General features: G+C 40.3%; 1 protein-coding gene across 4 annotated transcripts in view; it reads left to right on the forward strand.

The window, feature by feature from the left end:
- Positions 1 to 25,837, forward strand: part of CTNNA2 (catenin alpha 2) — a gene marked incomplete at both ends in the record, with an annotated part of 1,062,955 nt that overhangs the window by 978,351 nt on the left and 58,767 nt on the right. For all 4 annotated transcript variants that reach the window (XM_079791896.1, XM_079791897.1, XM_079791898.1 and 1 more), the window contains 2 exons: positions 11,393 to 11,544; positions 22,945 to 23,058. In XM_079791896.1, coding sequence (XP_079648022.1) covers positions 11,393 to 11,544; positions 22,945 to 23,058 — 266 coding nt within the window. The remainder of the gene's footprint in view (positions 1 to 11,392; positions 11,545 to 22,944; positions 23,059 to 25,837) is intronic.

Below are 25,837 nucleotides of genomic sequence, written 5' to 3' on the forward strand. Positions count from 1 at the left end.
TCTGCTTCTCAAAGCATATGATGAGGGCAGATGAATTTTGCACATACAGTGGAGATCCATACTACAGGAGAGGAGCCACAGAGTTATGAATCTGAGAGCTTATGTAGGAACTGGTGCTCAGCTGTCTCTCTCCCCTCCTAAGAGGGGAAGAGAAAACTGCTCTTTAAAAAAAAATACATTTTTACTGATTTTGGAGAAAAGGAGGGAGAGAGAGATAGAAACATCAATGATGCGAGAGAATCATTGATCGACTGCCTCCTGCATGCTCCCTACTGGGGATCCAGTCTGAAACCCGGGCATGTGCCCTGAACGGGAATTAAACCCATGACCTCCAGGTTCACCTGGTTCATAAGTCAACGCTCAACCACTAAGCCACACCAGCCAGGCACCTTTTCTCTTTAACATAATAAACCCCCTCCAGGAAATGTCCCCATGTTTATACAACCCTTTGGAATATAAATGAATGACTCCAGGTTTTATCCCCTTTTGACATGTGAACACATTTCTGTGCAGGAGAATAACCTGGAGATTTGCAGTTTTATTTTACTGTCATAGGAGTTTTGTTGAGTCATCTTTTGAACTACATTACCAGTCAGAAAGCCCTGGCCACGAAGAAACATGAGAATATTTTCTCTCTTTTGGCTTATTTGTAAATAATATGTTCTGCTAGAATAAAGACATGCCCAGCTCTCTCAGCATTGAGGGGCTGAAGAATCACCTGAGAAAATACAACTTAAGAAGAGAAAGTAAGACACAATTTTAGCCTGATAATAAACCTCTCTTAGGGAAGTGGAGGTGGGATCGGGTGGGCATAGGAAGGCTCACAGTTCCATGTTTACGTATCTGTAGTTTAGAGCAACACAGTGGCAGAAACATCACTTTCCTAGTGCCTGGTTGTCACAGTAAAACTAAAAGGAAGACCGTGAATCTCCAGTTCTGCATGAGTCACATCATGGATTCAGAATTCTGGGGACTGCAAAGGACGTGGTACTTTTTCCTCACTCCCAGGGCCCCAGGGACTAGCATTCATGGTAGTGGCTTTGCACAGAGGAAGGACCTATGTATTTCAACATCCACTGGTCACCTGCACTGGTGTCCACTGGCGTTGGTGGCCAGGATGTATTAATTGTGCACAAGAGAGGCGGGAGTAAGTTCCCTTGACTAGAATATCTGCCAGATCAGTGACAGGTTCTTGAATCAAAGAAGGGGAGGATATGCTGACAGTTATTAGGGAGCACGTGACATCACTGGTGTATTCCAGAAATAGTTTGATTAGGGGAAATAAGAAGCTTTGCTTGTAGCTGGAGGACATGAAGTAACAGATGGACATAAGAACCAGAGAAGCTCTGTTTATTTTGGTCAAAATGATCCCAAAATAGCCTCCCCTCCTGGCTTTTGTCTCCGTATTTTACTTGTTCTCTAGCAATGGCTGGTTTTGTCCTTGTCCGTGAAGTTTTCCCTCTAACCACATTGACCAATCCTACTCATCTCGCCCCTTTTGCTCTTATTATCCGTGTCACCTATTACCCACCAACTGTATACTGCCCTGTGTTGCAAGCTCTTTGTTTTCCCTTTTGTTTGTCTTTATGTAAGTATCTGTGTTTTGTCTACCTTTGTGTCTAGGGTATGTGTGTGATGTATGTATTACTTCCTAATTAAATTTTAACCCCTTGACATTTAAGACCACCTCTTCATTTTTTCTATCCTTGATTAGAGTTGAAGCTTAAAAGTGTTATTAATATAAATAAAAAACATATCCAACAGAGTAATACCTTATCTGGATGATTATATCCTTTTTAAAAATTACAAGTTGAAATGATCAAATTCAGAATCTTTAAAATTATGCGCAATCCATTTTTAGCAATTATTTTACTACATCTTAGTCCTTTAAACCTCAATGATGCCAGATTTAACTGTATTTATTAAGCTTTGTTTCCAGAAACACTGTAAATTAAATAAGACATGTTCAGTTCTTTATTCCTCCCTTAAGTTTCAGAATTAAAGGTGGCATCCTTTCTTCGTAACTTAATAATCCTTTTGTCATTATTTTTGAAATGCTTATTTTAAAATCTAAGAGAACTTTCCAAGCAAGCATTTTCTTTTCCTCAGGAAAGGGATTTGTGTCTAGACAAGCACAGATGGATGTCCCCTGTTTCTCTCAGGGCAGTCATCGTGAATGGAATTTAGAGGAGTTTTTTTCCCCTTTTTCTAGGCAGTGCTTTTTCATCTTTCATCAAGCAATTCAGCTCATGGGTTATGTATGGCCTTCTGGATTTTGATGTTTGAAATGTACATTGTAATTTTGCAAACATGAATTTATGAAAATGGAAGCTTTTAGGAACTCCCACAGAGGAAACAGATGACTGACTCTGATGAAACAGAGTCCAAGAATACACACAGATGAAAGAATTAGAACTAGTCAGAATGCTGCTGACGCCTGTCTGGAAAGGTAGGAAGAGTAGACAAATAGTCACCTGGGAGTAAGAAACAGAGTAAGCTGGGCTTCTTTTGTCCTTGCTCCTGGCCTCCGGTTCTCAACATCTTCTAACTTGGTTAAGAGTTATTAAGAGAAAGCACCATAAAACCTAGTATGTCATTGGTCTACTCTAGACCAGTGGTCGGCAAACTGAGGCTCTTTGGACCATTGAGTGTGGCTCTTCCACAAAATACCATGGCCTGGGTGAGTCTATTTTGAAGAAGTGGCATTAGAAGAAGTTTAAGTTTAAAAAATTTGGCTCTCAAAAGCAATTTCAATCCTTGTACTGTTGATATTTGGCTCTGTTGACTAATGAGTTTGCCAGCCACTGGGACCGTACAGTTTTAATTTAGAGGGAGTATTTAAGTAGTATTTGTGAACTGTCTCTACCAAATTTCGGAAAGCATTTGGGGATACTCAAGATTCAAATCCAATAAATCAATTCATATATAATAAAGTAGAAGTTTGAAATAGAAGGGAAAGAGTCTCACAATATTAGATTGAGCTAGGAGGTATTTTGAAAAAAGTAATTTATTTGAGCTAGGGAAACTAGGTTTTATTATTATTATTTTGCAAAGACTCTTAACTTTTAAAGATTGTCTTTCCTCATGGATCTAGAGGTCATAATGGAATACAATGTTTAACACAGACCTTGCTGGCAATCAAGATAAAAATAAAAATTCTAGGGGTAAGCTTATAAAATCTTGTCCTAATAACAGATATTATAGGAGGGTTATTATTAAACATGCAAAGTCATCAGAAGGCTGATGTGGTCCAGTCAAGGAGAGAGAAGGGCATAAAAGCAGGGATACTTTGTTTTTAATATAAGTTGTCCCAACTTCTCAATTTTCAGAAATTTCAGCACTAGTTGGTATGCTGTGTTCAATTTACTCCAACAAGGTATACTTTTTGGGGGTGAATCACGTGGTTGTACTTCCAAAATAGACTGGAAGATTTTTCCTGTTGTAAGCAATGAAAAGGGTGCATGGCTGGGTAGACACAAAGGGTCACGGTGTGAAAACAGTTACAAGAACTCTTTACTGTGAATCTTTCATGTGCCAGACATAATGGTAAGCATGGTGCATACATTCCATTCTTTTGTGCCTTGTAGAAAAGATCCTTTTGTTTTGTCACTTCATTCCCAGTGCCTACAGTACTGCCTATGCTTATATATAACATTCCATTAAAAATTATCGAATGCATTATTTCTAAACTTGATGTAAAACCTGAAGGAGCTCTGTCATTATCTCTGTTTTACAACTGAGTAACTGAGGTTCAAATTGGTTAACTTGTACAAAATGAAATATTAAGATTCAATTATACTTCTGTCTTGACCCAATACAAAGATGAGAAACCTAGACTAATGATACTTGCTGCAATTGAGCAGACATTTTAATGTCCTGCTATTTTTACTGATATTTCTATGATGTAGCAACTCTATAGTTATCCACTTATGACGTAGCAACTCTATAGTTATCCACTATTGTGTAAAAAAATCACCCTAACTAATAATAGATTAATATTATAAACATTGTTTCATCATTTCTATGGACAAGAAAGCTGGACACAGCTTAGCTGAGTGCCACTATCTCAATCTCTTAAAAGAATATAGGAAAATAGCAGAGCTAGGTAGTGGGGAAGGAAAAAGTAAAATTGGCCCAACGTGATAGAAGAGGCGGGGGGTTGGAGTAGAGAAAGACAGATTTGGGGAATTGTGCAGAGAAACATAATAAAGCTGGTACATAATTCAAAGGGAAGGAAAAAGGAGAAAAATTGAAATCACTAGTACATATCAGAGGGAAGAAAAAATTAATATCACTAAGAAAAATTTCATTCGATTTAAGTTCAGAGATTCAAACATTAATCTCAGAATCTCAGAAGAAGCTGTGTATCCAGCGGTAATGAAAGTCGACAAGGATTAGAGCGAATGTGCAAAATCAGGGTGAGAAGTGAAAGAACTAGATAATGCAAGAAACCCTAGCCAAGTGAGTCAACAAAATTCTGGCTACTTTTATACCCGGAGGGACATGATTGATATCTAGTGGAAGTGCATGAATCTATATATGACATATACAATTGAAAGAGCCACTATCAACAAAGTAGACTTATAGATCTATTCAATTATTTACTTCTTGCCCAATAGTTAGAAACCCAAGTAGCCCTAAAAACATTCTGAACTCAGGATTTTTAAAAATCCCTATTTGGGCATGAGGGAAATCCTAGAACATCCCCTACTTACATAATCATGAAGTTGTTTACTAAAACTCCTGAACCAACAATAAAGCCAAGGCTAGTTTCTGTGTTTTTTGTTCCATTATTTTTGAGTGGAACCAAAGCAGTGAGAGTGTCACTACTTCCGCTTGCATTAGATCCTGCTTGTACAGGGAGGATAACTTGGAGTTGAAGGCTCAAACAGGCTGCTCACTAAGTGATGATGCTTCATGATGAGATGAATATCAAGGTACACCCAAAGCTTGCAAATGCCAGACAGACTTTGCTTTGGGCAAATTCAGGTCCCACGTGGTTTAGATTGTACTTACCTAGCATCTCATTTGGGCATTTGAGTAAAATGTCTTAGCAGAGTCTGACAACCAATTCAGGGAAAGAATGGGTTACCTATAGAAACAACAGTACTTCCCTGCTCTAGGGGGATATTGGAATTGCCCCCACAGTGTCTCTCCAAATTAATTTTGGCTCCAGTTACTCTGATAATACCCAATTCTTTACCTGATTCTAACCATTAAAATGGGGGCATAATAACTATTTGTGATGAGTAGGGGACGAGTATGATGTACTAATTCCTGCATTGGAATTGACCACAACTCCTTCTAGCCCTGATATTTTACTCTCTTTCTAGTTTTTTTCAAATGTTCTCATTCTTATTTTTCTGTTTCCTATGAACATTTTTTAGATTGGTTCTTTCTTTATAACAAGGGCTTTGTCTGTTTTCTCTGTATCTGCAGTAATAAAGTTTTGTAAGGAACACACGTAAGAGAGCATACGGATTGACTGCACCACCACAATCGGGTGCTTCCTATGCATAAAGATATGCTAGTTTGGCCTTGGTGAACTGGTCAAGGATACAATAATGAGTGTTTCTCCATGCTTAGTGGTGAATCTCCTACTCAAGCAGTTCTGAAAGGATCCTGAGCTCAGCTTTCTGAAAGGCCCCTAGAGACCAAACCTACAATGCTCACTAATAACTTGGTTGATGACTCATGAAACTCTTTAATATGATTACTGAACTAATATGAAATGATGGGCAGAAAGAGAGACTTAGTATGTGAAATGTAATACAGCTCATTTTGTCTCTGAAATACTTAATGGTAAATGAGTTCTTCCTTATATCCCCACCCTTTTTTTAAAAAAAATTCTCATTCTTCTTTCAGTTGCAGAGATTAGCTGTGCTAGAAGAATGATAAAGGGCTCAACATGCAAAGAATGAAGGAGACATAATCTCTGCCTAAAAGAGACTCCTATATGAAACAATAGACATACAGAAATGTCAAACAACCCTACTATAGTGTTCTAAGTACTGCCATAATGCATAATTGGGATGCTATAGAATTGTAAAGAACTGATAACTTTGGGGTGTTTGTGGATTAAGGAAGACTACACAATGGCAATCAGTTCTGAACTGGATATTGAAGAATGAGGAGGGATGTACCTATGCCAAAGAGAAAGGAGTATATTTCAGTATGAAAGAATAAATTGATCATGGACATGATCAGGTATAGCATGGTATGTCTCCATATCATATTAGAAGAGGAGCAATTCAGTCTAATTGGAGCATTTGAATATATGTAGGAATAGATGGGGAGACAGAGAGACAGATAGGATTATAGGCAGGTGTCAGATGTTTTTTTGTATCCCAATTAAGAGGTTTTATAGTCTCCCTTCTATTAAAGGGGATCATTGGAATGTTTAAAACTGGGTGTGGACCTTTCAGATAGTTACTTGAGGCAGTGGAGTTGGTTGGCGTTTATTTCCATGGCCTCTAGGTCACCTTGGTATTTGCTCTTATGGATGTCAGCAGTCCTATTTGCATCTTTAGCAAAACTTTTCTATTCATTTTACTGACTCACCCTGTGCTCTGAAACTTCACCCCTGAAGTCTCTCAGGAGGATTTAGTCCACATCTTTTTCACCTCTGATTTAGGATCGCAACACTAGAATGAGACGACCTTGATTTTTTATATGCATACTTAACTCTGATTTCATTGCTCCTCAAATGTCATCTTTCTGTGTCCCAGTGTGTACTCTGCATACAAAAGTATAGCAAGGATTTAAAAGTTTATTTCTAACTTTGATCTCCCTTTCAGGACATAAGCTATTAAAAGCATTCCAGGATTTTTGATAAATAACAGTAAAGTGGTATCTAATCTTTTTGGATATAATTCAGAAGGTAGGAAGAAGCTTCTATTTATGTAATGCTATATCAGAAACTCTTAATATATAATGTGCTAAACATAAAGCTAGTGCTGTTTTGTCATAATTAGTGGTAAGCAGAATCAGCTCTATATTTGAAGTAGTTTGAGACATTTTCTATCTCAGTGTTACTTTGGGGGTATTTGATTTTTTAGACTCTATTAAAGCGTTAGAAGAATTCATAAACTAACATCATAGGTCAAGATGGGTTGTTCTAGAAACCTTTGTTTTTCAGTCTTATCACTTTTAAAACCAAAGATAAAACAGAAAGGGAACAGCAATGTAGAGAGCAAAAGTATGTTTGTTAAAGAGCATTAGCAGTTGACCAAGCCCTAAATAAATAAGTATTGAATGCACTTTAGAAGGGAGCTTAGAGAAAGATTTTCTTAAGGGTCAGATCCAGAAAAAACCCTGACTTTTAAGAAAAATAGATGTCTTGTTAGTTATAGGAAATCAAATCAAATGAAATTGAGTCCAAGTTCTAGGTTTTACCAGTTTGTGGAGTATAATAAAGCCATTGGAATATTAACACTAAATTGTACTCTGAGGACCCATTTGGAAAGTAAGGATTTTGCATCCCCTTTTCTGCCATGTCCCCCCTGGGACAGTTGATGGTATTTTCCGTTTCTATCTCTTTATAAAAGGGCCTTGTTTCTGCCTCTTTCAACAATGCCATATCATCAACACGGTTGTTTTTACCAAGACCACATTCTCCTAAATCCCCCTTGAGCATTTCTACTCTACGTGCTGGAGCAAACAGAATTCGTTTCTCCAAACTTAAGGTTTCAGAGCAGCACTGGGCATATTTTGGGCCCTGGAGCATCCCTTATGGAAATGGTCCCTCTAGATTTTAGCTTTCTGCTCTCTCCTTTGGGCAATCAGACCCAGAGTCAGGTGCAAAAGATAGCAGGTCACCTCCTGCATTTTCCTCCTCCCCAACTCTTCTTCAGGGCGACCTTGCACACAAAAAAACAAAGTAACACACAACCCCTGCTCACCATTTGAGACTCTAGTAAAGGTCTTCTTGCAAATGGAGACATGTGCGTGGGCACTGAGCTATAGGAGGTGGGTTCTCCCTAAGTCAACTTTCCAACTGGTAGTTATTCAGGTTGAATATTAAGCATTTGATCACAGTCACAAGTTGTGAGGGAATTCCTCACTTAATACTGTTACCAAATTAATTTTTATTGTGTTCTGAGCCATGAGCTGGAACTTTATTTTCTCAGAGCCTTATTCTATAAGAAATATAGCCTTGAGGATAATATGTTGATCTCTTTTTAAATATTAGAATCATGAAAAGATTCAAAGATACAAAAGGAACAGAGACTAATAAATCTCCTTCTACCCTGAGGTGTAACAAATATTAGCATTTTGCCATATCTGATTCACATTATTATTTTCTTAGAGTTAAGATACACTTGAGGCCTCTTTAAGATCTCTACTTAATAACATGTCTCTCCTTTCTCTCTCAAAGGTAACCACTCTATCTAACTGAAGGTGGTATATATCCTTTCAGAACATGGTACATAAAATGCATATTGCTTTAAATTATACTCGTGTGTTTTACAAATTCTCACAAATGATATCTCTTTTCAATTTGCCTTTCCCAGTTGAAACTTTGACCTCTGGACTCGCTCACTTTAATATATTGGTTGTCCCCTGATTTGCATCCCTAAGTCCGTTTTGACCCACCCAGGTGTACTGCCCATGAACCTGGAGTGAGCAGCTCACAGTGGTTCCATCCTGAGTTCAAGACTCAGAATAGAACCTGGATAGAGCCTGTTCATAGAGCCCTCAGCTATACTTATTCCCAGGTTTTATTTTTAAAATATGTTTTTATTGATATCAGCGAGGAAGGGAGAGGGAAAGAGAGAAACATCAATAATGAGAGGGAGAGTCATTGATTGGCTGCCTCCTGCATGCCCCCTACTGGGGATTGAGCCTGCAATTCAGGCATGTGCCCTTGACCAGAATCGAACCTGGGATCCTTCAGTTTGCAGGTCGACACTCTGTCCACTTAGCCAAACCGGCTAGGGCTTATTCCCAGGTTTTATATAAATATTCTAATTAACTCTTAGAATATACAACTTATAAAGAAGAAACAACTGTAACCAGAGAGACACAAAGACATTCCTGTGACTGCAGTGTACTCAGCCCGCCTACTTAGTATCTCTTCACAAATCAACATTTGGCCATGCTCTAGATAATGTCCCAACTCCCTGGTTGGGACCAGATTGCTTTATTAGATTTTTGTCAACATGTTTGGCAAAATGATGTATACCTGTTTTCCCTTCATTTACAGTAGAAGGCTTTTCTTTTGCCTACATGTTCAATAAAGTGGATATTATTAGGTTTTAATCTGTTTGCCCCTCACAACAAGTATGTGATAATATCTCATAGTTTATATTGCTAATATTTTCCATATTATTAGTGAAATCAAGCATCTGATTATGCATTTCTTTATAATACAGGAATTTTTTTTCTTTGAATTGCCTGTCCTAACATTTGTCTATTTTTCTACATTTTCCTTATTGATTTGTAGGAGTGTTTATCTTATCTACACATAGGATTACTGATCCTCTATCAATTATACAACAGGGACACAAATGTATGCAGCCAAGTGCTACTCATGGTATCATATAAATATGTAAAATTGTTGATGGTCATGATGGCAACTTAAACATAAAATAGAAAGGAGTTAGTATTCAGGATTTTCAGTTTAAGAAAAAAGGGGATTTTAAAATTTAATTTAAAGGAAAGTACTCATATGAAAATTCCTAATACCTACAATAAACATTTTCATGCTTAAGTATTCAGTTTCAATTACCTAGAAATTTTAGTGCGAAAGAGTTTGTTCCCAGCACAAAAGGGTGGTTGAACTGGCCTGAGTTGAATGTGGTGGTTTTAGAAATGTATTTTTATTGGATTCATATTTGAGGCAGTGCGGCTCAAAATCCCCCAGATTCCTCTTATAAATGCAGTTCAAAAGCCCAAATGAAAAATTCAAATAGTATAGAGAACCAGTTCATTCATGGAAGGAAATTCACCCAATGCATGCTTTGGTTTTGATACTTTCTTTTGAAAGAATGATTGTTCTGTTTTCATCTAACCCTCCTTAAAAAATTAAAAAAAAAAATCTTTGACTTTTCCTAGTAGAAATACATTTTTCTAGGAATGTTCTATCTTGAATACTCTGACCCTAGACAGTAAAGTAATTTATCAGAGTTTCTCAAACTAGGGATTCAAATGGATGTTAAAATTTCCACAGAGGATGAAAATGAGTATAAGATGAATCAGGCATGAAAATTCAGAAATGAAAGGAGATGAAGTATGTTTCTATTTTATTGTCCTTGTAAATAAAATGAATTATTCTCTTGGCTTTCTTTTGCCTTGTGAATTGATTGTTATAACAATTGAACAAATCAAATTATAATTTTTGAGAATCAGTGAATCAGCATCATTTTCTTAAGTATTCCAGACATTCCACTGAGTTTACTTTCCACAAACTTCTGTGGCTATGTAGGTGTCCTAGTTTAAAGAAAGGCGTCAGCAATTTAGAAAAGTATATATGCATCTTCTTTCACACCAAGGTGGTCCTGGTGGAATGATCAAGGTCATCGGTGAGCCCATTAGTCTGCATTGACTTTCTGCTGGGGTCTCTCGGGATTTCCCTCTCTCCTCTTACACAGACCTTCTACCCACCTTAAACACCCTGAATCTTGCATTTCAGATAAAAGTAGGAAGGACGGGATCTTTTCATTCATACTTTACTATGAGATCATGTAAGTTAAGGTCTGCTACTCACCATTTATGACTTTAGCATCTGAAATAAGTTACATATTTCTGGAGGTTTTCTATGGACCATCTAATACATTTATACGCATTACCCTATTGAATCCTAAGGAAGGATCAAATATATTTTTATTGATTTTAGAGAGGAAGGGAGAGAGAGAGAGAGGAAGAGAGAGAGAGAGAGATCAATGATGAGAGAGAATAATCGATAGGCTGCCTCTTGCATACCCCCTACTGGGGGTTGAGCCTGAAACCTGGACATGTGCCTTGAACCAGGAATTGAACCCTGACCTCCTGGTTCATAGGTCAATGCTCAACCACTGAGCCACAATGGCCATGATTAATATATTTTTTAGACACAGGTTTAGAAGGGTTAAGAACAGTTAGCCAAGGTTTCACAGCTAGTAACTAGCAGAAGTAGAACCTAGCTCAGATTAGGATAACATTAAATCTATGCTTCACATTTTAACACATAACCTGGGGCAGGTTTCAAAAGCTTGTTCCGTTGAATACCATCACCATTCATGGAGTAAGTAGCACAAAGACCACTAAGCTGGGTTTACCCAGACTGGACAGGTGGACATTCAGCTCCACTGAACTGTTGGAATGCTCAGAGCCAGCCACTTCACCCAAGGGCTAGTACAAGGGATCATGAGAAGAATTGTCTAATGCCCTGCTTTCCATTTTGTTTACCCAGTGATGCCACGCTTTGCCGAACAAGTGGAGGTTGCTATTGAAGCCCTGAGTGCCAACATCCCTCAACCATTTGAGGAGAATGAGTTCATCGATGCCTCTCGCCTGGTGTATGATGGCGTTCGGGACATCAGAAAGGCTGTGCTGATGATCAGGGTATGTAAGGCCTCTGTGGCTCAGAGCTTATCAGACCTTCTAGTAGACTCCAGAAAACTCACCAATTTATTTTTAATTACTTAGCCAAATAACTTGACAAGCCGTTTGGCTCCTCATTTACTCAGACATTGGTAACTTCTTACTTATAAAGAGCTGATGGACCCCAGCAAGCCTCGGTTAGTGATGAGTGTCCTGTAGAGTGATGCCTGCCTGCTTCTGGCCTTCATTGTTTCCTAAATTTAGTTCCAACTTAGTTTTGCTCCTGAGATTCTCCATGTTCCTTTTGCTAGCATTTTTTCCCCATCAGAATCTTGATGCCATGGGATGGAGAAATGAAGATTACCTAGCTTATAGTGATAATAGTTACAAGAAAGTGATACACAGCTACATTCTCCTTGTCACAAGTAATCAAGACATTGTCAATAAAGCTATATAACCTTTCAATGAACCTCCCCCTATCACCTACACTACTATCTTCCCATCCTCCATCTGCTGTTGTCAGGTCAGTGTAAGCCTTCCAAAGGGTAATTATATATAAACCCATGCTAGAAAACATCCATGGTGGGAAAACAATAGGTTTACAGTTGGTCATATTGAAAATATACAATAATCTATATCTATCTATGTATATATATATAAAAATAAAGAGGTAATATGCAAATTGTCCGGGATGCCATAACATCACGAGCACTCAAGAGGAGGCTGTGCACACAGTTGGGCGGGAGGGGACTGCATGAGAGATGAGGCAAGCCACAGATTCTGTGGCAGCTTGAGCAGGCCCAGAGCGGAGACAGACAGGGGGCCTGCCAGCACCAGCCGCAGCAGCTTGAGTAGGCCCAGAGCTGAGATGGGGCCTGCCAGCCGCGGCATGCCAGCAGTCCTGCCTCTGCGCGTGAGCTGCAGAGGAAACACCTTTTCTGACCGCTCATTGGCTAAGCTCCCTGTACGCCGCCACTTGCAGTGTTCTTGGTAACTTGGGTAATAAGAATCCAAGAACGTGATCTAGGGTTTTTCCACCTCACTCCTGGAGGAAAAAAACAAAGGTCCACAGCTGGAGGGGCTAAGAAATGTCATATCCTGCCCTAGCCAGTTTGGCTCAGTGGCTAGAGCCTCGGCCTGCAGACTGCAGGGTCTGGGTTCGATTCTGATCAAGGGCATGTACCCAGGTTGCAGGCTCCTCCTTGGTCGGGGCCCAGATCAGGACTCAATGCAGGAAGCAACCAATCGAAGTGTCCCTCTCACACTGATGTTTCTCTCTGTCTTTCCCTCTCTATTCTACGCTCTCTAAAAATCAATGGAAAAATATCCTCAGGTGAGGATAAAAAAAGAAAGAAAGAAATGTCATATCCTATGACAGAGACATCTTGAAAATGCCTAAAGCAAGTTGCCATTTTTTTCATGGTGAAGGGACTGGAGTCTGTGTTGGTAAAAACACCTTGGTGGCCAGCAGTGGCTGCAGCAGCGGGGTGATGAGGGTGGTGCCTTCCCCTGATCAGCTGGTTGCCTCCCGCAGAGGGAGGCTAGACTGTGGCTTAGGCCCACTCCCAACGGCTATCAGTAGGACATCCTTTGAGGTCTCCCGGACAGTGCGAGGGGGCAGACTGGGCTGAGGGGACCCCCCCCCCCCACCCAACCAGTGAAGAAATTTCATGTACCTGGACTCTAGTTAATAAATAAAATTATTATAAACTCTTAGTGTCAGGTACTCACACTGTACAATAGATTTTAAAACTCATAAATATCATTTGCAATTGAATTTAACCCACAATGAGTCTTCATCTATCTCTATTAAAAAACAGCAGCTACCTAATTTCTTTTAACTGCTGTATAATGCTCAACTGTAAGATGAGCTATTTTTTCTCCCTACTTCCTTAACAGTTTGACATAGTAGTTTTAAAACATTTTTTTTAGCCACAGAACTCTTTCTTAAAATAAACAAATATGCAAAAACAGAAATGATGAACATGTTGCCCAATAGAAAAAAAAATGTAAGCCACATTTGTAATTTTCTAGTAGACACATTAAAAAAACAAAAAAAAAAAACACAGTTGAAATAAATTTTAATAATATATTTTATTCGGCCTAATGTATCCAAAACTTTACCATTTCAACATGTGACACTAGCTACACTGGAAGTGCTCAGTAGCTCCACCATATTGGACAAGTAGCCCTTGACTGTATCCTCACTCTCAATCTCTACAATTGTCTCTGGGCTGCTTGATGAAACCACAAGCTCCTTGCTGTGTGCATTCTGAAAATCTCTCTGTCGGGATGACCACTGAGCATCTAAACCAACATCCCTCAAACACTGAAAAACAATAATAACTAAATAATTCATTTTCTAGGATGTGGTCATTCAGATGTTTCATGAAGTATCTGCAATGTATTGTTCTCTCTAGATAATACATTTGCCTAGTCCTTCCAGGATTTCACAGATAGCATTAATTGTCCCCCAAATTCTGGTTTCTTTGTAGTCATTAAATCGGCATGTGTCCATCATCTTCCACTGTAGTATGCAGAGGACAGCATGGTGCTTCCAGGGTGGTCTGAGCAGGTGGAGGGGAGCATCACCACAAAGGGTCTCTCCTCTGTCTTATTGACATCCATGCTTCTTCTGAAACATCTACCAAACTTTTTCACTTGGGGCACAAATAACAACTCTTACCATCTTTCTTTTTCTTTTTTTGTTTTGTTTTAGTTTTTGCTCTCTAGGTGTTTGTAGACTGGCTTTTTTTGTTTGTTTGTTTGTTTATTTGGTTTTTAATTGATTTCATTGGGGTGGCATTGGTTAATAGCATTATATAATTTCAGATACACAATTCTATAATACATCATCTGTATATTGAATTGTTTGTTTACCACCACAAGTTGAGTCTTCTTCCATCACCATTTATCCCTTCTTTACACTCTTCTACTTCTTCCCACTCCCCCTTCCCTCTGGCAACCACCATACTGTTGGCAGTGTCCATGGGTCTTTGTTATTTTTCTTTGCTTAATTCTTTCATCCATCTCACTTAGCTTCCACAATCCTCCCCCATGACAGCTGTCAGTCTGTTCTCTGTATCTATGAATCTGTCTCCACTTTGTCAGTTTATGTTGTTTATTAGATTCCACATATGAATCTCACTTAGTCTAATTTCTCTTAGCGTAATACTCACTAGGTCCATCCATGCTGTCACAAAGGGTAAGATTTCCCTCTTTTTTATGGCTGATTAATATTCTATTGTGCAAATGTACCACAGCTTTTTTGTTTGTTTGTTTGTTTTTGTTTTTTAAAAATACATTTTATTGACTTTTTACAGAGAGGAAAGGAGAGGGACAGAGAGCTAGAAACATCGATGAGAGAGAAACATCGACCAGCTGCCTCCTGCACACCCCCTACCGGGGATGTGCCCGCAACCAATGTACATGCCCTTGACCGGAATCGAACCTGGGACCTTTCAGTCCACAGACCGACGCTCTATCCACTGAGCCAAACCGGTTTCAGCTATACCACAGCTTTTTTATCTGCTCATCTACTGATGGACACTTGGGCTGCTTCCAAATCTTGGTTATTGTAAATTATACTGCAATGAACATAAGTGTGCATATATTCCTTCAAATTAGTGTTTCAGGTTTCTTCGGATAAATTCCTAAAAGTGGAATCTCTGGATCATAAGGCAATTCCAACTTACTGTCTTTCAAGACCTGGCTCAAGTCTTCCTTCCCCAAATTTTCTCCCTCAAAAATACCCTAGCCTTTAACTACTGCTAACTGTTTTGCCTGTAATAGTATATATCATGCTGTTTACTTATAGGTTTCTTACGTTATTAAGACTGTGAAAGTTTAGGAAGCAATGGATGTCCTTTTATTTTCCCTCCACTGTGGTGCATTGTCTAGTACAGTGCTTACTACTTACGATGTGTGTAGGGTGTATTTTGGGGGTCTGGGGGACAGGTACCCAGGCAGATAGGAAGGTGACAGGGAGAAAATATAGGAGAGTTAGAGGAGAAGGAAAGGAAGGAGAGTCAGCCTTTCAACACTGTAACAAATTAGATCATTTTTTTTCTCATTACATACTAACATGTAAAATAAAGTAATAGACCATGAGAGTTATGTTTTCAAAGCATTTGGCACTAAATGCCACTATAATCCTCAAGACATATTCCCTCTTTTGCCATTTTCTGCTTTGTTAGCCTTCATACTCCTGTGACAAGCATTCATCTGAGAGACAGAGGACATTTATAGCCATCATTCATTTATATGTTGATGATGTGTAAAAAAACACAGTTTCCGATAAAATGCCATATCTTTGTTGCATGAAGTGGCATTCCTCCATCCCGCCATTTCCAGTGATTTGATCAGATGGATTTCACACCACGTAAAACTTAAGAAGAGAGAAATGTACAGCATATACAAATTGTTATTTTTAAATGCTTCCTCCATTTAGCACCCAAATGGCTTCATTTTGCACTTAATTTCTTGGGTTGCTTTTGAGTGTAATGATTAAGTCTACTAAAAATGATTTCATTGCACTAAGTCAGGAAGAAAGACAGTAAGACAAGTAGAGCTGGTCCCTTCCCAGAAAAACTGGCCATGCTGCCTTCTCTCCCAAAGTGTTGATTATACTTTGAAAAAGAAATGTATGCTCCTCTGCCCGCCACACCGCCCCCCTCCAAAAAAAAAACAACAAACCCCCCCCCCCCAAAAAAAAAAAAACAAAAAAACACACAACTAAATGCAGAAAGGGCCTTGAAGGGTAAATTCTCCATACTTTGCCTTTTGGCAATCAATACATATTTCATGTTGATAGCACTCTAGGCCAGCTTCAGACAACAGTCTGAAGTAAACAAAACATGCCCTTCCTGCCTTCCTGTATCCCAACCTCAGCATTGGTCACCCTTTTTTTTTAAAATATATTTTATTGATTTTTTACAGAGAGGAAGGGAGAGGGATAGAGAACTAGAAACATCGATGAGAGAGAAACATCGATCAGCTGCCTCCTGCACACCCCCCACTGGGGATATGCCCGCAACCAAGGTACATGCCCTTGACCGGAATCGAACCTGGGACCTTTCAGTCCGCAGGCCGACGCTCTATCCACTGAGCCAAACCAGCTAAGGCAGGTCACCCTTACCATCATCAATACATACATCAATAAAAATGTATGTTTTTTAGAAAAGGTCTACTCTGCTCCTCTTCCATGAGATTGTTGTGTTTTTTCAATTATTAATTTTTAAATATATATATTTTTATTGATTTTAGAGAAGGAGAGAGAGATAGAAACATCAATGATGACAGAGAATAATTGGTTGGCTGCCTCCTGCATGCCCCACACTGGGGATTGAGCCTGTAACCAGGTCATATGCCCTGACCAGGAATTGAACCATGTCCTCCGGGTTCATAGGTCAATGCTCATCCATTGAGCCACACATGCTGGGCCATGAGACTGTTTTTTTTATTTTGTTTGCTTCTTGCTGAAGTTTGCTCTGGCTGATCTATAAGCTACATAGGCATTTTCTGATTACTCCAGCATGGTCATTTAAAAAAGGAATAAGAAAGTCTGGCACACCTGCATGCATTTGATTCGTATTATTTGCAGCAGTGTATTCTGTAATGGTTCTGTGAACACTGGAGTAGAGAATACTGAAACTTGTTCTTCCCAGAAATTCAGGCTTAGGTTCCTATGAGCCTCTGGTCATATTTGTATCAACTGATCAAATACACAATCTGATTTTATTTGTGGTTTGTTTAAAGGTACTTTATTTAATATAGGCTGTTGATTCATTAACATTGAACTCCCAGCAAATGCACGATGACTTGTGCCTGAAGGAAGCTTATCTAACAAATGCCTTTTCTCCACAAGGAGCATCACAACTTTTATGCACTTAGGAACACTCAAAAGCATTCTAGCACTGTGCTCAGAAGCTATTTTGAGCAAAAAATTTGGCACTAAGTAGACTGAAGAAAGGACGCCTGTTTCCAGCATTGAGAGCTGAACAAGAAGACAGAGCATTGTGCTGTGTGACCTCAGCCAGATATATGCACGTTGGCTGACCACAGTTTTGTGCCATATTGTGGATGTCTGTGAATAACTGCAAAAGTACTGACTTGGGCATGCAAAGAAACTTTTGAGTGGAAAAATTCACAAGTAAATAATCTACAAATAGTGAGGAGCACATGTATATTTAAGGCAAAAAGAGTTAGAAATTTAATATTGAAAATTAAAATAAATGAGTAGGGTAGAAGGTGATGATGATATCCTGGTGTCAGGATATCTGTATTAGCAAACAGTAGGTGTTTCTCATAAGAATGACCATGAAAAGAATCTATAATGAAAATTACATGCTAAACTTTTGAGTGGAACCCATTAATTTGGTTATGTGTGAAACAACAGGGCCTGGGCCAGGGTTCAGATACAGGACGATAGCTTAACTTTATATCTCCCAAACTAGGCATGATGTACCCTGGATCATTGCAAGGCATTTACATGTCCAGGGAAACACATGGAAATCTCTCAGATAATGTGTGAAATGTTAGCTGAAGGTAGTTCGCAGTTTAAACATCAGATTTGTTCATTTCTTTGGATGACATCATATAATTGTGATACTGGGTTTCTGGTAGTTGGGGATAGAAAGCAAGTTCAATAGATGTTCAATTGTATTCCAAGGTCTGAGAAGTCATACGATATGTACCAGGCACTAAGTTGTTAGGTCTGATTCACTATATTCACTTTTTATTGCTTAATCAACAGTACTATTAGGTTTGTGGGTTATTTTGGTGTTATTTATTTATTTAGCCTAAAGTTGCCATGAAAAATTATTGAGGCAATGAGAGTGCTTGAAGCAATAAAGTTTGGGAACCTGTTGCTAAAATATTGTTATGCTAATTTCATTCTCTAACCCTCAGTTTCCTTATCTGTGTGTGGGGACAAGTATTACCCCAACTATAAAGCACTTGCATAGATCTGGCCCTTAGTAGGTTCCACAGAAATATTTTCTTGCCTTATCCTGCTGTGATGAAATTTATCTTTATACAATTAATTAATATAAATACAACTTGGTAAAGAAGTCAACAATATTATCAAAATTGCAGCGATTAGAGTATTTTTCATAGCTGGAAAATAAAGGGCCGAAGAGCCTATAGAAACAACTTATGAGACAAAATTAGCAAACTGCAAATGCAGGGACTATTTATATGGGTGGCTTGCATGGGTTTGCTGCATGGTTAAGGCACAAGAAGAGATTTTAGTTTCATCCATTTGCCCAGTGGTATGTGTGATGGTTAAAAGCATGGGCTCTGGAACCCTCAACATGCTAGGTGTGACACCTTAGAAAGTTTACTCAAATTTGAGCCTGCTTATACATCTATAAAATGAGGATTAATTTATTTTATTGGGTTGTTGTAAGGACTAAGTCCTTTAGTGGAATGCCTGTACCATAATGGGTGCTAAAAAACAATTGCTGTTATTGCTGTTGTTGTCAGGTGTTTATTTTATTAAATATAATAATTATCACTTATTATGATAGTTCACTTTTATAATTTACAGAGCATTTATATAAATACTAGAGGCCCGGTGCATGAAATTCATGCATGGGAGTGTGTGTGTTTCTCAGCCCAGCCTGCACCCTCTCCAATCTGGGACCCCTTGAGGGATGTCCGACTGCCAGTTTAGGCCCAATCCCGGTAGGATCGGACCTAAACAGGCAGTTGGACATCCCTCTCACAATCCAGGACTACTGGCTCCCAACTGCTCACCTGCCTGCCTTCCTGATTGCCCCTAACCACTTCTGCCTGCCAGCCTGATCACCCTCTAACCACTCCCCTGCCAGCCTGATTGATGTCTAACTGCTCCCCTGTCAGCCTGTTTGCCCCTAACTGCCCTCCCCTGCAGGCCTGGTCACCCCTAACTGCCCTTCCATGCAGGCTTGATCACCCACAACTGCCCTCCCCTGCAGGCCTGGTCCCTCCCAACCACCCTCCTCTGCTGGCCATCTTGTGGTGGCCATCTTATGTCCACATGGGGGCAGTCATCTTTGACCACATGGGGGCAGCCATCTTGTCTGTTGGAGTGACAGTCAATTTGCATATTATTCTTTTATTAGATAGGATAGAGGCCTGGAGCATGGGTGGTGGCCAGGTGGTTTGCCCTAAAGGGTGTCCCAGATCACGGTGGGGGTTCCCTTGGGGTGTGAGGTGGCCTGGGCAAAGCGCCTGTGGTGGTTTGCAGGGCGGCCACGCCCCCTAGCGACCCAAGCGGAGGCCCTGGTATCTAGGATTTATTTATCTTCTATAATTGAAACTTTGTAGCCTTGAGCAGAGCCAAGCCTCCTGCTTGCTCCATGGCCGCAGCCATTTTTGTTAGGATTTATTTATCTTCTATAATTGAAACTTTGTAGCCTTGAGCAGAGGCCTGGGCTGGCCAGGTTGTGCAGGAAGCTTGGCTTCCTCCATTGCTGGGGAAACCCAAGCCTCCTGCTCTCTCTGTGGCCGCAGCCATCTTGGTTGGGTTAAATTGCATATTCGCTCCTGATTGGCTGGTGGGCATAGCTGGTGGGTGTAGAAGAGTGATGGTTAATTTGCATATTACTCTTTTATTAGATAGGATGTATGATTCTAGAATATATTTGATTTTAGAATCCTCTGAGGCAGGTAGGACAAGTAGCAATTATTAGATCCACTTTAAGAGCGAGGAGATAGAGAGGCAGAAATGCTTTAAATGACTTTCCAAAGACAACTTAGGAGAGGTAGAATTAGGACAAACACATTTAGTTTTCCTGGGTCCACATCCAGGTCATTTCTTCATTTTTAAACTTTATTTTGGTTCCTGAGCCATAGTCTCTTGAATACAATGCCATCGTTCTATAGACACTGTCACATTCTCCTGTTTATCTGTTGAGTGAGGTTTTCCATTTTACTTGGCTCTCTCATTTTCAAAAACGAATGAAGAGAAGTGTGTGCAGTCTTGTCACCTCATCTGTGAGCAGAATTTACCCACTTGCTGTAATTGTTCTGCAGGACATTCCAGAAGGCTGAGAATGGCCAGAGGTTATAATCTCTGTCCAAAGTGAAAATACACCGTTATTTGAATCAGGTTTTGCCCACCCCAATCCTGCTTTAGTTAATAAAGTATAGAAACAAAACTCCTTTCTTCCCTCTTTCTTTAATGTTTTTCTGAAAGAATATTGAACATCTGTAGATGACCGAGTAAATATTAATAAGGCTGATGGTGAGAGAAGGGAAACAAGAGGGTGTGCCAAAGCTTGGAAAATGACTAGGCATGATGTGATGTTGGCATGAAGGACCCTATTTTATGCCTGTCCGACCAATCTCAAGGCTTCATCAATAACCATGCCTGATTAATTACACTGAAGTAGCCAAAGAAACCTGCAGAATGAAAATGTGCCCTTTCTGATGGGGAATGAGCCACTGCATCATCGGGACTGCTTGCGACTGTCCCTTCCCTTTGAAAGACAGAGCCCTGGGAGGAGGTGCTGCTGTGTTTCAAGAGGCAGTTTGTGGGTGACATCACCCTCAAGGCTAATGAGACTTGAGATAGGAATGTAGCAAGCACTACTGCATTGTTTGCTCCACATGCACCATCCTGGCAGCCTCCTGAGTTCATCCTCTTAGAATGAACAGAGCGTGATAATTTAGACAACATGCTTCAAAGTGCTGGACTTAGAAGCCTTTACAACAGGTGTAGCCTCTCACACCTCAGTTTTGTTATCTGTAAAATGAAGAAAATCATGTCTACATGGTAGGACTGTTAAGAAAACTGAGTTTGTGTATGTAAAGCACTTAGAGAAAACTGTGATAGGCACACAGAAAGCCGCTAATGCATGTTACTCATTATTATTGTCATTAAAGATGGGAGGTTGTTTTTTTTATTTCTGCGTTTATGGATTAATGTGTATCTTTTCTTCAACACTGACTGTACCTATTTGACAGGATTTCATCTAACTCCACTCACTTTATTATTCTTTTTTAAAATATATTTTTATTGATTTCAGAGAGGAAGGGTGAGAGAGAAAGAAAGAGAAACATCAGTAATGAGAGAGAATCATTGATTGGCTGCCTCCTGCACACCCCACACAGGGGATGGAGCCCACAATTCAGGTGTGTGCCCTTGACCTGAATTGAACCTGGGACCCTTCCATCTGTAGGCTGGTGCTCTATCCACTGAGCCAAACCAGTTGGGGCTAATTCCACTCACTTTAAAGCCATTCCATACCTTCAGTTGTTGCCTGGTTTGTAATGTAGGTGGTGATGGGGTTGTGACTACAACAAAACAACCTGGATTCAAACACATTTGGGTGTTTGGGTCTAAATACTAGTTCTGTTATTAGCTAGTTCAGAAACATTTGGGCACATTGTTTAACTTCCCAGAGTCTTAGTTTTCTCAACTCCAAGTGGACATGAGAATGCTCTATCACTTGAACCATTGCAGCCACATCAAGGCAAATACATACACATATAATAGACTTCGTTGGGATTCGGTATTACAATTAGATGGCTCAACACCCAGGGGGCACAGAATTCCTAGATCTTCCATTGGCACAGACACCATGGTTCTGCTTAAGTCTCCAAAATTATTTTATTGTGCTGTACTGAGCTAAATGGATGCTATGAATGAAAAAGTTAGTCCTTAGTGGGTATGTAGTAGTTGGTGGCTTCACTATAAAAAATGTTTGAATGAATTTGTTTCAAAATCCCAAGTAATAATGATGGCACACCTTTTTAAAATGCTTATTTACCAGACACTCTACACAGAGTACATTACTTAATCTGCACAACAATCATATAGGTAGCTACTCTTATCAATACCTATTCACAGACTTGGAAACTAAAGCTAAGGGAGCATTTTCCCATGGTCCTGGAGGGGTTCATATTTAGGCATTTTTGACTCCAGAGTCTATAGTTGTAACTTGTATAATAAATGGCTTAGTGACCACATCAGATATTTCATCAGGTCCAGCATTGACCAGGAAGTGGTCAAACCTTTTTGAGCTTATTGAGACTAAAAGAGAGCTGAAATAGAGCAAAATGGGCATTACAGAAACAGCATAGGTGTAACTGTTGCTGTTGATGATGATTTTTCTCTCTTAGAATATATTTGTATGGGTGGAAATACACAAATATATTTTTCTTAAAAAGCATGTCATATAAAGAATTAGACTTGCTACACCTACAGAAGGAAGTAATGAACAAAATGTATTTTTTTTAAAAAAGAGATAAACTAGGACAGCTTGGTTTTTCTGATGTTATTCTAGTCATTACCTGCCCACATAACCCCCTACATATAATCCCCTACAAACTCTCTTTGGGGGCTACTTAGCTTTTGCAGTGATTAAGTGTATGGATGGGGGTGAAGGTTCAATTAAAAATATAATGAATTTTCTCTTTCCTCTGTATCTTTAGACTCCAGAAGAACTAGAGGACGATTCTGACTTTGAGCAGGAGGACTATGACGTGCGCAGTAGGACAAGTGTTCAGACCGAGGACGACCAGCTCATCGCAGGGCAAAGTGCGCGGGTGAGTGGACACCCAGGACTTTGGTTGGTTGCACAGGGGCTGTGTTCACCATGTTAGTTTGAGGGAATTTCTGATTTTCAGGGACTTGGAGCCCCGGGTTTGAGGCTCCAAAATTTGTGTTTACATCTGGGCATGTTTATTAGTGACTCACATTTTACACAGTGGACATCACCACCACAGCTTCTGATTTCTTTTGACTCGGTTATCTCTCCATCAATTGAAAAAATAGCAGCTATAAGAAATCAAACACTTATGTGTATAGTGGGCTTTGTTGGGGATGGAGGTTATGCTTAGATTAGATGGTCCAACAGCCAGGGACACAGGATGTCCAGATCTTGCTTTGGCATAGACACCATGGCTTTGCTTGAAGTCTCCAAGCTTGTTAACTACACAAGAGGTGATGACAAATGGAGAATTAGAGCACTGTTTGTTACTGAATGGGCTGTCATTCCTTCATACTCTGGCCTAGTCCAGTGGTCGGCAAACTCATTAGTCAACAGAGCCAAATATCAACAGTACAATGATTGACATTTCTTTTGAGAGCCAAATTTTTTAAACTTCTTCTAAAGCCACTTCTTCAAAATAGACTCACCCAGGCTGTGGTATTTTGTGGAAGAGCCACACTCAAGGGGCCAAAGAGTCACATGTGGCTCACGAGCCACAGTTTGCCGACCCTAGGCCTAGGGTCTCTAATAAACAAGACCACATCTTTTAAAATTGATTCAAGACCATAAGAATAGAGAGAGCTTCCTCCCCTGCTAGTTTCCTCCCTTCCTCCCTTACCTACCTCTGGCCAGGGCAGCAGCCCTAGATTTGTCTGTATGTGATAGAAAAAAATAAATTATTGAGACATACTAGAAATATGCTAGTTTGAGGCATGGAGCAGGAAGCAAAGAAAGATGATGGCTCTGGCTGACATTTAGACATTCCTGAGCACTTTATAACACTGTCCACCAACACAAGTATTCCAAAGAGGATTCTGGAATCTGACCAATCTGATTAGCTGTATCTCCTTGGGAGTAGATGCAAGTAGTCAAGGCCAGTGGCAGGAGATGAAACACCTGGGGATTGCAAGGGAGGGTGAGATTCTCCTCCCTTTAAAACCTCAATTTCATAGTGTAAAAACAATCTATATACGTATATTAAACCATAATATGCAAATAGACTGAACGATGGAACAACCGAACAACCAGTCACTATGACGTGCGCTGACCACCAGGGGCCGCATACAGAACATGGCAACCGTCAGCAGCAGGCAGCAGAGTGTGGAACATGGCGAGCATTGGCCACAGTGGGATGGTGGAGCAGGTGAACGGGGGCGCCAGACCAAGACGGGTCGCTGGTTGCTGTTATCGGGCTGAGCCTCTGGTGGTTACTGAAAATTCTTTGCTCTTGCATGTGGTGCTCCTGCCTAGCGCTCATACTCACTGCTGGCACAGGAGCCACCGCTTGCACCCGCTGCTGATGCCTGGTACCAGCCCTGATTGCTTGGCACCGTCAGTGGGTATAAGCGGCAGCTGCTGGCCCCGATTGCTCCTCAGGGCTTCTCCACCTCCCCCTGCTCCTGAGGGGCAATTGGAGCCAGCAGCCACCTCTCACAGCCACTGCCGGCGATGGCCCTGCTCGCACCCGCTGCCAGCACCAGAGCTGCTGCTCAAACCCACTGCCAGCGCCTGGCACCGGTCCCAATTGCCTGGCACCATCAGCGGGTGTGAGCCACGATTGCTCCTGAGGGCTTCTCCACCTCCCCCTGCTCCAGAGGGGTGATTGGGGCAGCAGAAGCCACTTGCATCTGCTGATGGTGCCAGCCCTGCTTGCACCCACTGCTGGCACTGGCACTAATCGCTCTGCCCCCTCAGTGGGTGCAAATGGGGTGGCAGCACTGTCAGTGCACGGGACAGGTGGCAGGAGTGGGGCTGCGGGCAGACAGGGGACCAGGGGCCATGGTGGGAGGGGCCAGCCGAGACCCGCCCCTGTGCCCACCACAGCCTTGTGGCCCACAGTTCCTTTCAAGGTGCACGAATTTGGGCACTGGGCCCCTAGTCAAGTTGTAATATAGCTAAGAATTAGATATTCTGGTTTTATATATCAGGTTTAACTTAAGAAAATATCATCAATAGGAAGCATTAGGTTGAGAAAGAGGTGATGATTTAGGATAGGGATTAGGAAACCCCTGAAAGCTGATACTGGTTTAAGAATTGAGAAGAAGAGTAATAAATAACTGGAGGTTAAAATAAAGAGGAGTCAAAGAATATTAGGCCTTATGATGAGTCATAATGTCTTTGTACATAAAACACAGGTTATCTTTTGCACTTTATGTCCTGATAGGCTCACCCAACAATTAAATAACACAGAAGCTATAGATGGACATTGATAGGGGAAATGTGAGGGTAAAATCCAGAACATTAACGATGCCTTGGCTTTGATTTCAGACAGACTTGGTTTTGAATTATAAAGGTTAGAGAGAGGACCATGCTTTGTTACATGTTGCTTAATTTCTCTGAACTTCAATCCTATCATCTGTACAATGCGAATAATAAACTTACTTGTTAGAATTCTTTTAGGGTTTTAATTACTTAATGTTTGTAAAATAATGAGGAAAATACCTGACATACTTTATTAAGTGCTTAATAAAGGATGACTCTGAAGAATGTTATCCTTTGGAAGAGAGACCTTTTCTGATCACAGGCTGATGACAATAGAAAAGCACACAAAATATGAAGCCCCCTACTTTGAAAATTTCTTGTGGACTCTATTTAATCCCACCCCAAATGTTGAC

This window comes from Cnephaeus nilssonii (genome assembly GCF_951640355.1).
Source record: "Cnephaeus nilssonii genome assembly, chromosome: 15".
In the NCBI taxonomy this organism is placed as follows: Eukaryota; Metazoa; Chordata; class Mammalia; order Chiroptera; family Vespertilionidae; genus Cnephaeus; species Cnephaeus nilssonii.